Source organism: Rhagoletis pomonella, unplaced genomic scaffold (genome assembly GCF_013731165.1).
Source record: "Rhagoletis pomonella isolate Grant_MI unplaced genomic scaffold, Rhpom_1.0 Rhpom_scaffold_00206, whole genome shotgun sequence".
In the NCBI taxonomy this organism is placed as follows: Eukaryota; Metazoa; Arthropoda; class Insecta; order Diptera; family Tephritidae; genus Rhagoletis; species Rhagoletis pomonella.
In genome coordinates, this window is record NW_023458760.1 from 3,860 (window position 1) to 17,447 (window position 13,588).

The following is a 13,588-nucleotide window of genomic DNA, read 5'->3' on the forward strand; positions in this document are numbered from 1 at the left end:
AACTTCAACTACAATTTAATTGTACCATTATGATGAAATTTTTGTAGATAATATTTATATGTGCACAGAAACATGTTTCAGGTTACCGCTTATTAAAAAAAAAAATTTTAAGGATAATTTTGTGTTGGTATTGGATTGTATTTCTAATGCACAATTTTATTTATTTTACACTTTGCGGCATATATTTTACCGAAATTTTGTAGTAAAAATCGTATTGTTGCCTATTTGTAAAGTTTGGTTTTTTTAAGTTTCAACACGTTATCATTCTGTTTTGAATAAGTAAAAATCTTGTTGAGAAGTAGATCTTGCAAATCCCCAGTGGTATTAAAGCCCATATTTGAAGCTAGTTACTCCAAAAGAAGGTATTTTGTTTCTTGAATAACGATTTCATTGTTCGCACCGTATGTGGATAACAACGTTTTACGTGAAAAGATTTTATTTGTTTTCCAAAGCTATACGCTTTTTAGTCTAAATCAGAGATTCCTTTCGCCAAGGGCAGGTTTGCCATGGAAGCCGATTGACTCCAATATATATGGTGGGCTTCTGGATCAACTATATTGAATTTTTTTTTCGTCACCGAAAACAGCGTTTTTCAATTTTTCCTACAAAATTCGGGACGTAACGTTACGGATGTTTTTTTTTCTCCGTTGAAGAAATTGATGATTTTATTAAAAGATATTGTGCTTAAAACCTATGCTATTTAGAGCTTTGTTTCAAGAAGTAAGAGGCGCAAATCAGATTGCTCAAATAAATGTGAAAAGAAAATATAAAATAATAATATGTTATGCCATTTTGGACTATGCCATTTTGGACATAAAAATGAGAGAATTTGAAATTGCATACATTTTTTGCTATTTTAGTTGACTAATTCGCGGATTAGATTAAAAAAAATTTTAATTTTTGGAGAATCCCGTCTCCTATCGGTACCTGCTTGCTTCCTACTTTTAAGAACCACCTTATTGTATATGCATATATTCAATTTAAAGGATTTGAATTGAAGAACGAATTGAGTGAAAATAATAGTTCAACTGAGGGCGCGAGAGCCAGACAGAGAACGTTCTCTGTTCCGAGAAAGCAGAGCACGCTGCCATCGAGGTGTGCAATTATACGCTCTTTAAGAAAATGGTTCCTGGGCCGTTTAGTTCTGCAGCTTAAAAAGATCATACTAAAGGGAGTCTTACACTGCCATATTGGTTCGAAATCGCAGCACAAAGCAAAATCTTCAAATCAAACTGGATCTGAAAACAACAAAAAGATGCTTCAGAGTTTTTAAACATTTTATTAAAAATAAGATCTCATAGATGACATTAATTTATGTATATTATTAGATTTACTAAAAAAATTCTAAAGATATTTCGTCCTCAACAACCAGATGCGAACTTAACTTGGGGGGAAAATGTTAAAAGACGATTGCAAATTAGATGAAAGCTAAAACCAAATTAATCGGCGTGTCTGTGCAAAACTTTGTTTGGCAGTTCACTTACGTTATAAAAACTTTATGAAACAAGATTTCAAATTTCAATCGCAATTACCGAAAATTCAACAAATATACGCATCATTCTTCCAGGCGATAGATAATATCGTCACCCGTATTCCAGACGATTGATTGTGCAAATTTACGATTTCTTAGTTATTGGTTGACTTGATTAACCTTTGGATGCTCGTAAAAAAAAATTCAAACTTGATTTCCCAAAATTTTCTTTTTTACACATTCATGTTTCTGGCATAGGAGCGACGATTTATAATTAAAACACCTACATACATTTTCATTTGATTTCGGAGCATTTAGTCGCTTGAATTTTTCCAGGAATAAATAGACAATGTTGTTTCGAGTACGTTAAACAATTCAAGTTTGGTGTCGACATCGATTATTTATATAACGTCAGGAAATTGGAATTGTTCCATAACAGTTCCCACATTTTTTTTTTGTGTAAAAATTTATTTCCTTTTATTTCCTTTTTAAAATAACAAATTTTAATTCCTTTAATTATATTGTTAATTAAATATTTTATAATTTGTTGCTTTTTTTAAACAAGTTCTATTGGTGGTGTCTTCAGTTTTACTGCGCGTAAAACAAAAGAAGGAAACTGTGGCTGGTAATAATTTATATATAAAAATTGAAGACCGACAAATGCGTTTTGTTCGCTTATAACAAATAAGTTTCAAACTGATACTAATGCTCGTGGTGTAAACCTTTCGGTTTTACTTCTTGGCGGGTTTGCTGTCCAGTACAGGTTGAATAGTTTTGCCGCCAAATATCTGGCCCCATCCAATTAAACTGGAGAAATAAAAAATAGCTTCGTATAGTTAGGAGCTAAAACAATTTTTTAAACAGTCAGCCCTATCGCCAATTCCATGTGAATAAATCGTTCCCATAATTTAACCTGCAAAACAAAAACAAATTTGGAAACATTGTTTTTGTTTTGCTTTATAATTTTTTTTGGGAATATTTGTTGATGTGAAATTCGTAATAGGGCCGAGTAAATACTCACCGCCAATGTTTTTCCACACGACGACTTAATGCAATTTTCTCCCCCTTCTCAGTACAAACCGGTGTGGTGAGCACAATTTTGGCCAAATCGCCCTTTGTGGCGGAAATTCGACCACCCGTGCTTAAAGATCCAATATTCACCAGCAATATTTCATTTTTTTGTAGTTTCTCTACACGTGCACCTTTTTTATCGCCGTCCGTACGCACGCCCAATAATCGTCGCAAGAGGTAATACGAAATTTCCAGCTCAATATATATGTCAGGTAAGTGGCCAACAGCTCCCAGCACCTGGCCAACGAGACGATCTGCACGACATAGTGTCGGATCGATTTTCGTACCCACACCAATTAAACCACCAGGCACCGCGTACTGCAGTTCATTTTGTTCGGCATACAGTGACACAATGCGCGAAAAAAATGGGTCGACAGGTTATGTTGCCCTCGCTGTCCTTCGTGACAACACCAGGACGCACTTCAATCTCCTGACCCACTTTCAATACACCACAAAGGATAGAACCACCGGCCACACCTCCTTTCAGATCGTTGACTTCACAACCTGGCTTATTCACATCAAAGGAACGTATAACAATTAGCCGAGGAGGTGCTTTGAAATCGCGCTGAGGCACGGGAATCTTCTTTGTGATATATTCACATAATACCTAAAAATCGCATTGCAAATAAAACATGTTCTTACTTAGATTCGGCACTTGTAATAATAATAACTCACATCAATGTTATATTTAAGCTGAGCAGAAATCGGTACAATTGGTGCACCTTCGGCAACTGTACCCTGCACGAATTTCGTTATCTCTTCATACTGCTCTTTGGCTTGGCTCTCCTTCACCAGGTCAATTTTATTTTGCAAAATGAGGATCTGTTTTAGTTTCATAATTTCAATTGCAGCCAAATGCTCAGATGTTTGAGGCTGAGGGCAGGATTCGTTACCTACAAATAAAAAAAATAATAAAGTAGTTGTTCTTTAGGTAAAATAAATGTACATATACAGCAGTCTGGCAACCTAACTTACCAGCAATTAAGAGTAGTGCAGCATCCATTACAGCAGCACCGTTCAACATGGTAGCCATAAGAATGTCGTGACCAGGACAATCCACGAAACTCACGTGACGCACCAACTTGAAACGGCCCACACAGGACGGACGGGCACAGGGGAAGCTATCATCCTTGCTGGAACCGTCAGAAATAAAACAAGCTGGTCGTGGACACTTTGCATTGTCGCATTTATAAATTTTAGCGTTAGCGTAACCTGAGTTTCACAAAAATTAAAATTTCGTAAATTTTTAGTGTTTTACAAATTGGCAAAATTAATAAGATGTGTGTGACCCTTGCATTTGTCGTATGATTTCCAACTAGCTAGACAATTTTTCTAAATGTCTTAATAATATCAGCACAAACACCACAATGATGATATTAAATTTGTGAATTAGTTTTAAAAACCAAACTCCTAGCTTAAAGTATATTAAGCTGACTTACTTTACGTTTCTTTCATGACCCTTGAGTGCGACATACAAATCATAAGAAAGATTCAACGCCAATCTGCTGGCATAATTCTGGAAGCTTTTTATACAAATCGATTGCTGTTCGGAGGTCCCCCATTTATGTGACAACACCAAGGCACACAAATTGAAGATAAAGCTTCGCCTAACGCGCGTAGAAAACAGTGACTCAAACATTATTATTAATGTTGATTATTTAATATTTTCATAGGTATGTTAAATTAAAATACACCTTTAATTTTTTTCTGGTATATCGAGATTTTTTTATTGGCGAAATGTAATCTACTGCAAAATTCAACATTTTCTGTACAAATGTCACTTTCAAAAATTTCATGCATTGTTATGTCATGTTAACTCAAACAAGGTGCCATGCCATGTCATTTCATCTCAAACATATTAGTGGGATTCATGAAACGTCGCAAAGTTGTTGCAATTGTGTTATTTGTTGAAAAATTTGGCACCTTGCGACACAGCTGTATGAAAACTCTCCTGCGACAAAATTGCGACATTGCCGTATATTTGAGCTGGCAATCATTGCAAACTCTAAAGTCGCCAAAAACATGATATTTTATTGTCCTCGAATGCTTCAAGAAAAAGTGTATCAGTTAAGGCTACTTCGAAACATAATTGTAAAAACTTTTCTTTTTCACTTACGCGCGAAATTTTATTTTTTTTGTTTAAATGTGCATTTGTTGTTCGCAACGTTGCCATTTCGCCAAAAATGTCACTTTGCGACATTTTATGAATTGCACTACTGTTTCAGCGTGTCATTGCTACTTAGCTAAGCTGTTGTTCGTTGTTGTGTTTCTGCAGCATATTTTTAGTACTGTTCCTGATCCTGCCTTGTATGAAAATGTATATATTTTTTACTTAGACAATTGTTTAATGAATTTTACTATATACGTATATTAGACTGTCCCAAGAATATATGGAAAAAAACTTGTGTGCAAATTTTGAATTGCATACCCTCTATATTTGTGCTTTTTAGCCTAAATAGCATATATATATGAAGTTTTATGGCCGTAGGCTAACGATAACCTGTGCCGACTTTTAGTTGAAGTTTTAGTTAATAACTTGAACTTAGACTGCCAAATCCTCCATGAAAACTTTGGAAATGCAATAAATTAAATAAATCGTTTTAGTCTTTGACATGTCCTCTCGGGTTGATATAATGGTTGTACTTCCGTATGACATAAAAAAAATTTAACTAAACGTAATTTCCATATCGTACTGATTTACAACAGTTGAACAGCCTGAAGGGACATACAAAATAAGAAAGCATATGATTTGGTTTATTTAATATTTTGTAAGGCATTTTTTTAAGAAAAAGGAATGTAGTAGAAAAGTTGAATTTGAATAATTTTGTATTCATCATACGCCCTGTCACACCAATTAAAAAATGTTCAGAATTGCACGTTTTCAGGGGAGACAAATTTTTCTACTAGAAAAGATACATACATATGTACGAAAAATTAATTAATGGAAAAATCATAGTGGATTTGAAGGGGTTATTACAAGGCTGCAAAACTATGTTTTTAGTCTAATAATTTGTGACCATTTTTTAATTAAATTTTCATATTCAACTTTTTTAACAAATTCTTTTCCTCCTTTAAAAAAAAAATGCATTTCATAATATTAAACAAACAAAATAAAGTGTTTTAGTGTTTGACATGTCCTCTCGGGTTGATTAAAGAATAAATGTGGCAGTATTAATTAGAAAATTTTAAAAATATCCTTTGAAATTTTTATCCTTTAGTATCCTTATATATGTTAATAAGATTTAAATTAAACTAAGATTCTTTAAAACTCATTAAAAATTAAAAATCTTGAAGGATAATATATTTAAAGGACATTTTTGACATGTTCCAGAAGGATAATTGAAAACAAAAGTTATAGTTAATCTTGTTTCGAATTCCTCTTTCATTTGATACCCATATATCCATATTTTGTGTAAACTTTTGGAAATATATTATTATTTATGGTCCTTTGGAAAAAATCCTGACTACCAGGTAAAAAACCAAAAACGCAGATTTACTAAATATTATGTCCTAAAGAAGTAAAATGAGTAAATTAACAAAACACGCGAACTGCAACAAGCTTATTCTGATAACTTTGACTGCAAGTCGGCACGGGTTGCCGTGGTTTTTGGAATTGCATAAAATTTGATTCCTATATTTTTTAAGATAACACCAATGAAATGAAAATGAAAAAAATGTTGGTTTTTTGGGACAGTCTAACGTATATACAATGCATTTAATAAATACACGTATGTACTCGTACGTAGGAATTAAACTCACACTGTATTTTTTACATTTAATTAGTTTTAAACGAGTTATCAAAACTATCAAGCATAAACTTTTCTAAAAATTTGGCGATATTTACTGTCAGAAATATATCCACAAAAGTACAAGAACGCAAAAAATGCAAAAACTTGAATTTTGTGAACATTCGATCGGCTTTTTGTCTACACCCAAAAGAACGAAATAAAAAAGCATAAGAATAAAGCATATTAAAAATTCTCCACGCTATTTGGATACGCAAAAACGTGATACTAATAAAAGTGGTGTGTCAACGTCAAGTTGTTTTTTATTTATTGTTTACAGGATTTAAAACATAGTCTTAATTATTTAGTTGTAATGATGCTTAAGGTTGGTAATAATCAAGAAGTCAAACAATATGAAAAAATTAACCACACCTTAAAGGCAGTAAAAACTACATTTTATGAAACTATACTTAGCAAAATATAAATGCTATTCATAACAAAATAGATTTAAAAACATGTGATAAGCATTTGAGCCGAAAGTGAACGATTTGGAGCTGGAGTACAAATATAACTGGCATCATTATTAACAGTAATAAAATTTCCAATTATTAAATAAACTCCATTTATGAGTAAAAATTTAATATAAATTACTTCGGTGCATATTTGCCCATTCTAGAAGAAGCGTTTCATTTATTTATATCCTAGTTCTAAAGTAAATTTGTATGCGAGAACTTTATTAAGTTGCTCATTTCCTTTGCATTTTCTTAATAACAACTTTTACTGAAATGTTCGTTTAATTTGTCGATAAAATTATTAAAATAATACTTTGCGACAATTATCTGCACCACAACGACACGAAACCTTCTCGGCTGACGACAAATTTTCATAGTCTGTGCGTACATAATCGAATGTCAATTCTTCTCCAGCTTTTATTGGTCGTAGCGAAAAGAATGCCAAACGTGGCATATTAATGTCGAGGTTATTGATCCAAAACGGAAACACTGCTAAGTTGGGATTGCACGAGTGATTAATGAAATGGGAAATATTGCCATAGAGCGCCGCATCAATTGTGTACACACTCTCCCCGGAGGTATTGTAATCTAAATCGAAAAGATAAGTGCGTCCGATGGCGTCATACGTTTGGCCGCGATCATTCGCCTCTTCGCTGGTGATAATTTCACCCACATACTCACACACGTATTCTCCCTTACGCAATGGTTTCTCGGTTCGAACGCCCCAGCCACATCCATTCGATGTGCGGAATATACAAAGCGAATTACTGCGCCCGCGCTGTATAACACGGTTTACACATTCCTGTTCGCATGAACACCTGTTATTGCATTCATAAATGGCCTCTCCAGGTCGGATACGAAGTCGGCCTGCTTTGTCGTAAGCAAAATAGCTGCCCGCCATGCGTGCACAGCACGTAGACAACGGAGCACACTCGTTTTCACATTTGCATCCAATTGGGGGATCCTCCTGCATTTTGACATTGTTTCCAGCGAAACTTTCTTTTATATACTTAAAAGCGACATCTATGACTTCCAAATCAAAGCGGTTTTCCACAGTTATCGGCGCTGTGTGTTCTACCTGATTCATACGCTCCTGGAAAGCTTTCAGGTCGCATAATTGCTGCTTACGTCGATAGTAGACAGGCTTCATTAGCATCATATTAATTATACGGCTGCGTATCTTTTCCGGTTCTTTAAAACTACGTGATCGTGTTGCACGAAACTGGGCAAGCAATATTAAATCCGCTTTTATCACCAAAGGATCATATTTATCTAATTCCTCTAATTTTAAGGAGGTCATATCGAAAACTAGACCATTCTCTGTAATTTCGGCTTCAATATCGGCTATGATTTCTGAAATAATCAACTCAAGCAATGTATACTGTGATTCAATGAACGGCTCTAATACAGCACATTCACTTATGTTGTCAAGGGACTCCCAAGTATTCGTTTCGGGGGGATATCCCAACCATTTCACAAAGAATATGGGATTGCCGTTAATCGATTCAATCGATTCTATGCGCTCTACTATATACTCGCCATTCACCTTGAATTGCTTCAGCTTTTGACGCTTCGTAACTGGTGTTTGTCCATCATCGGTTTCTGAGTTGTCTGTCTGAGGTTTGTTGCGCTTTTTTCCCACGGTCGGTGTTTCCTTCAGCGCATTTATTGCATTATTGAGCACACGCGAACGTGGTGTGGTTGAACTCCCCTTTTGATCTCCTTGTATGGATGAACTATATTCGGAGTGGCTCTCATAGCCACTACTTGGACTTGATGAACAGCCGCGTGTTGGAGTTTGACTGCTGCCGAGACTGCTGCTTCGAATCGATGTTCTGGTTAACTGAGTATCTGCGCTTACACTGCGTGCTCGTTTTTGCTTGCGTGCCCGCAAAACTGGACGAACTATTGCTTGTCCCACTGGCAAGCTATTGCGTCGTTTTGCATCTAACTTCGCCTCGAACTCGCGTAGCAGTACTGGGGAGCTTAATAGTGCACGTACTCTTTCGTCGCTGAGGCGTTCTGAAGAATTGATATACCCACCAACCAGTACCGTTTCGACAAGGTATTCAACGGAGTTAATCGTATACAGATGCACGCGCGGAATTCCATTTAAAGTTTTAAATTAAAAAAGCCAATGAAAAAACAGAAGAAAAAAAGAAATTAAATTAATATGCTGGATTTTGCCATTTTAAATATTGAATTTCAAATATATCGAACACGAAGTGCTCAAAACAAAATTTTGATGCTTATCTTAAATTAGGGCAATGTTTTTCACAGTTTTTAACAAACAAAAACGTATAAAAGTAACTTCATCAACTTATGCCCAACTACCAAAGAATTTTCCAACTTTTTCCTGTCAAGTACTACTTGGCTTGTGAGATCAGTGATTGACAAATTGCATTTTATTTAAAATATAGCATACCAAGAACAACTTGAAAATATTCCAGCAACTAATTTAATTTTCTTTAAATGGAATTCCCTTAGCGGGTTAATATTTATAGTTGTTTAACTAATTTACCAAAATTCAAAAAAATTATATTATTAGCACGTTCAAATTGACGCCATTTAACTACATCGTTAAATGATCGATGTTTTTTTTATTACCAGACAGTTCAGGCTGCAGCTTGTAGATAATACTTGACAATGCAATGTTTGTTTACAAATAAAAACGCCCGGTTTTGGCCACAAAGGTCAGAAATAACTTACTATACTTATTAATCTGTTCGATAAGATTACCAACAGCAATTTGCAAGAATAAAAATTACAAGTTTCAGGAACAACGAATCGGGATTTCGTTTACATTCAAAATCATAGACAGAGAACTAGGAGAATTTTCACTTTTTTAATTACCCTCTCCTTACTCTAATGTATATCCTGGTCAATTCTACACGAAATTAAAATCTTTGTAACGTTGACAGTACTCTTTTCAGGCTTATAACCTAAAGAGCAAATGATCTATTCAACTATTTTTTTATTCAGAACGCTGAAACCAAAGTGTCAACAGTTCTGTGAAAATATTTATTGGCAGCTCATTTGGTCTTAAAAGATATAAGCCTGGAAAGTGCACTGGAAACGTTACCAAAGTTTTATTATCCTGTAGTATCGACCTCTATACGTTTTTTCGACAACTGATTGGTAGATTTTCATTTTACATCTCACCTTAAAAAAAAAAATATTTTATTAAATTTTTGCATGAATCTTACAGATACAATCGGGCTGAACTGGTTTTCAAAGGCGGGTGTTATGCAGCCGAACTTTTGTTTGGCAAACAAGGTGGCGGTTGCTTTGTTTGCTTTGAGGTGTTTTTTTAGAGTTGGGCACAGATTTGCACCTTAATTGCTTAAAACCAAGAATTTTGTATTATCTTCGATAACGGTTAAGTTTGTTCTAAGCTAGTTTTCTGTTAGTATAACTGAAATTTCATGCCCGAAATCAGCTGACTGAAACGTGTTGCGTTACGGACTTTTATCTAATTGGGAAACCAATTATGGTTGATTAAATTTGTTTGAAAGAACGAAAGTACATCACTCGTTAGCGTAATTAAAGTAATTTTTAAACATATTTAACTAGTGGTAAATGGTATCAGTTTGAACATAGTATAATGATATATTAAACAAATTTTTAAATGCTAACATCTGCGGCAGCTTACAACATTAGATAGTGCATAACAACGATGACATCGTAATATTTATAGTTGATGGATCGATTATTTTCTAAAAATTATTTCTGCATAGCGTAAATAACAAAAGTATACAAATAACAGATAAAAGAAAACGATTCATTCAAAGAGAAAGTGGCAAAGGAAAATGTGTATCCAACCGAAAATACATAGTGTTCGCTAAAAATTTTATAACGTAGTACATGATTTCATCTTCTTAACAATTTTGAACATTGATTATAGCAAAGTTATGTTTATTAGATGATTGATAAATAATCTAGTTCATTTCTTGAGTTACTGTTACCCAACTCAAAAATGTTTAATTAGTAACTGTTTCTAGTTGAAAAATGTTGGTAATTAAATAAGTTGCTGACGAACATATGCATACCCTTTAATCAGCGTAGTACTATGTATATTGAAATTTCGCCATAATTTTGAGTTAATGGTTCATTTTATTTTTTAAAGGGAACACTTGAAGTCGCGCGAAAAGAAAAATAACACCCGTATAGCGTGCCGACTAGTAGGTAGTAGATAAACTTCGATTATCGCTTATCCATTGTATTTTTAATGGCGTTTTCTCGTTCAATCAATAAGTGAGTGTGAATAGTTTTTAATCGTACGTCCTTCTACAACTGTTTGGGTGTCGCTTAAGGTGAAATTAGACAAGAACGTAAACCTACCGATACGTAAACCCGAGTCAGCTGACACGAGCTGTCTTACCAGAGCGCCATGTAAATACAAACTCGAGTTGTTGTTGATCAACACCGCAGAATTCAAGGCGTATTTGATGGTAAAAAAATTATAAGTTCGTATTCAAAATACATTTAAAATATTTGAAATTTACTGTCGAATAAGGTTTTTTGTTGAAAAATAAGTAGTTTATGTTTAGCTAGCATCTATTATAGCACGAAAATTTTTAGTTGAAAAGGTAAGTTTCTGAAAAGGCATTGATGAGTGGCAACACTGTAGTAAGCAACACCGAGGGCTCCAGTAATCGACAAAATTCTGCGTATACAGACAGCGTTTAAGTATAAGTTCTGCGTTCTTGACTAATTTCACCTTTATTGATCAAGAAATCGACATTCACAATACCATGGAAAGTCGATCATCGAATGATATTCGTTTATCTACTATTAGTCGACACTAGCAATAGGGGTGTAAATAAAACAATCGTGTATGTTAGAATTTACCAATAAGCAAACAAATGTCCACTCTATTTCCAACAAGAACGCTTGACATACACAAAATCTTAAACTTCCGAGTTTATTGCTTTTAAATCCCCCATAAGAACTATTCCTCAAAATTGACATACAATTTACTACTATTTGAAAAGAAAATATAGTGTTTTCTGCCGCTACTCTTTCAAACCTAACTCAACGGGCAAATGCGAATAATGTAATGGATATTACTCTTAAATTAATATAAATTGGATCAAATTGGACTAAGTTAATATTCATATTTAAAACTTTGTAATTAACTCAACCATTAAAAATTGCACGAACAAACTTATACCTAATTCATTTACCTATCCTCGCGCAAGAGACTGGTAATTTATAAAAAAAAAACTGATTTCTAGCTTGAATTTTTATTCTTCCTTTGCGAGAATTCGTATGTGGTTAATTATATTTCATTTAACATACCAAGCTTAATAGTGATGTTTCTCTCCAGTTCATTTTTGAAGCGCACAGTTTGAACTCCAGAAATAGCTTTAACCACGGTTGATTTTCCATGCGCTACATGTCCAATAGTACCGATATTGATTGTGGCCTGACGCGAGATCACCTCTGGAGAGAGTGGTGTCAAATTCTCGATATCCTAAAAATATAAATTAATTAGTTATTGAAATAATTTGTTAAACTATCCAGAATTTCAAAAATACTTAAAAGCATACGGTGAACGCCGCAAAATAGAAAATGTAGAGTAAAACTTTCTCATTATTGAAATGAGGTTAGAATCTGCATATTGCATCAGAAATATCTGCCAACAATATGTTAGCCCAGAAGATGCAGAAGTATGCAGAATGCTTTTATCCTTACATTTTGCCTATTTGATCTCTATACATTACTATTTTCGCGGCAGGATAGTTTTAAAATTTGTTTTTGGTATTCCTAAGCCACGTGCAGTCTTTCTTTTCAACGTTTAACCCAGGCAATCGAAGGCAACAAATAGTTACTTCGTGAGCAGCAAGATCAATATGGAATCTGTATAATACGCTTACTGGACATCATCAGTGGAATTCGGGAACATAACATGACACAATACAAATAATTTTCTTTTCATTGACCAATTTCCCCAATGCAAAAGTAACTTCATTGCGACTGACATCTGCCGCGTTGTACTCTGCCAACGCTCTAATTTCTTTTGCATTTTCTACTGTACACCAAAAGAGCTCCAACATTTTTACACGCATTTGAGCACTTACCAAGTTACTAAGATCCTGCTTTTGCAAATTTGTATTCACACCTATTTGTGCTTCCGCCGTAGACATTTTGTTTATTTTTCTACTTCCAATTCACACAGTTAAAAATTGAATTAATTCACACTCGTTCACGCCTAAACATCAAAATTTATCCGTCACTTGGAAAGAAATATGCCAATTTCACGCGGCACTTTTCTATGAGCGAGCGCACTAGTAAAATGGAGTGAGCGGGACAACTAATACGTGCAATAGGTCACTGTTGCATTTTTGGTCTAAAATTAGCCTGTTCCCGTACTCCAGAAATTGTCAGTTACTAAGTTTATACCATAATAAAAGCATAGTAAGGTAAAACCGTGCTCTCAATGCGTCGGCCATGATTTTTTTTTGAAGTTTGCCAACATTTTAAAATCGTATAAAGGCCCGTCCACATAAAACTTTGGCGTTGCGTTGGCGTTGGCGTCGCTTCAACAGCTGACTATGAATACATGAATTCAAGTGCAGCCGTCCACATAGCCAAAATTCGGCAACGCTCACGCCAACACAAAGCAAAAAGATGGCCAACTCTCATCTTTTCGCGTGCGTTGCTCGTCAGCTGTTGCAAATAAATAAAATTGTGTGAAATATTTTCCCTTTTTAATCAAGTGCAGGTAAGAAATATCGTTTTTAATGCAATTATTGATATTAAATATTAATTTATCTGTCGTTAGTATGTTAATTTAGTCACCCAAG

At 34.4% G+C, this 13,588-nt stretch overlaps 1 protein-coding gene across 1 annotated transcript; it reads right to left on the reverse strand.

Moving 5' to 3' along the window:
- Positions 1-1,954: 1,954 nt before the first annotated feature.
- LOC118750324 (eukaryotic translation initiation factor 2 subunit 3-like) lies at positions 1,955-13,075 on the reverse strand. The gene is given in 7 exon segments (XM_036485043.1): positions 1,955-2,278; positions 2,493-2,905; positions 2,907-3,149; positions 3,218-3,435; positions 3,518-3,754; positions 12,081-12,255; positions 12,863-13,075. Coding segments are annotated over 7 exon segments (1,428 nt in total). The 5' UTR covers positions 12,929-13,075; the 3' UTR covers positions 1,955-2,202.
- Positions 13,076-13,588: the final 513 nt, after the last annotated feature.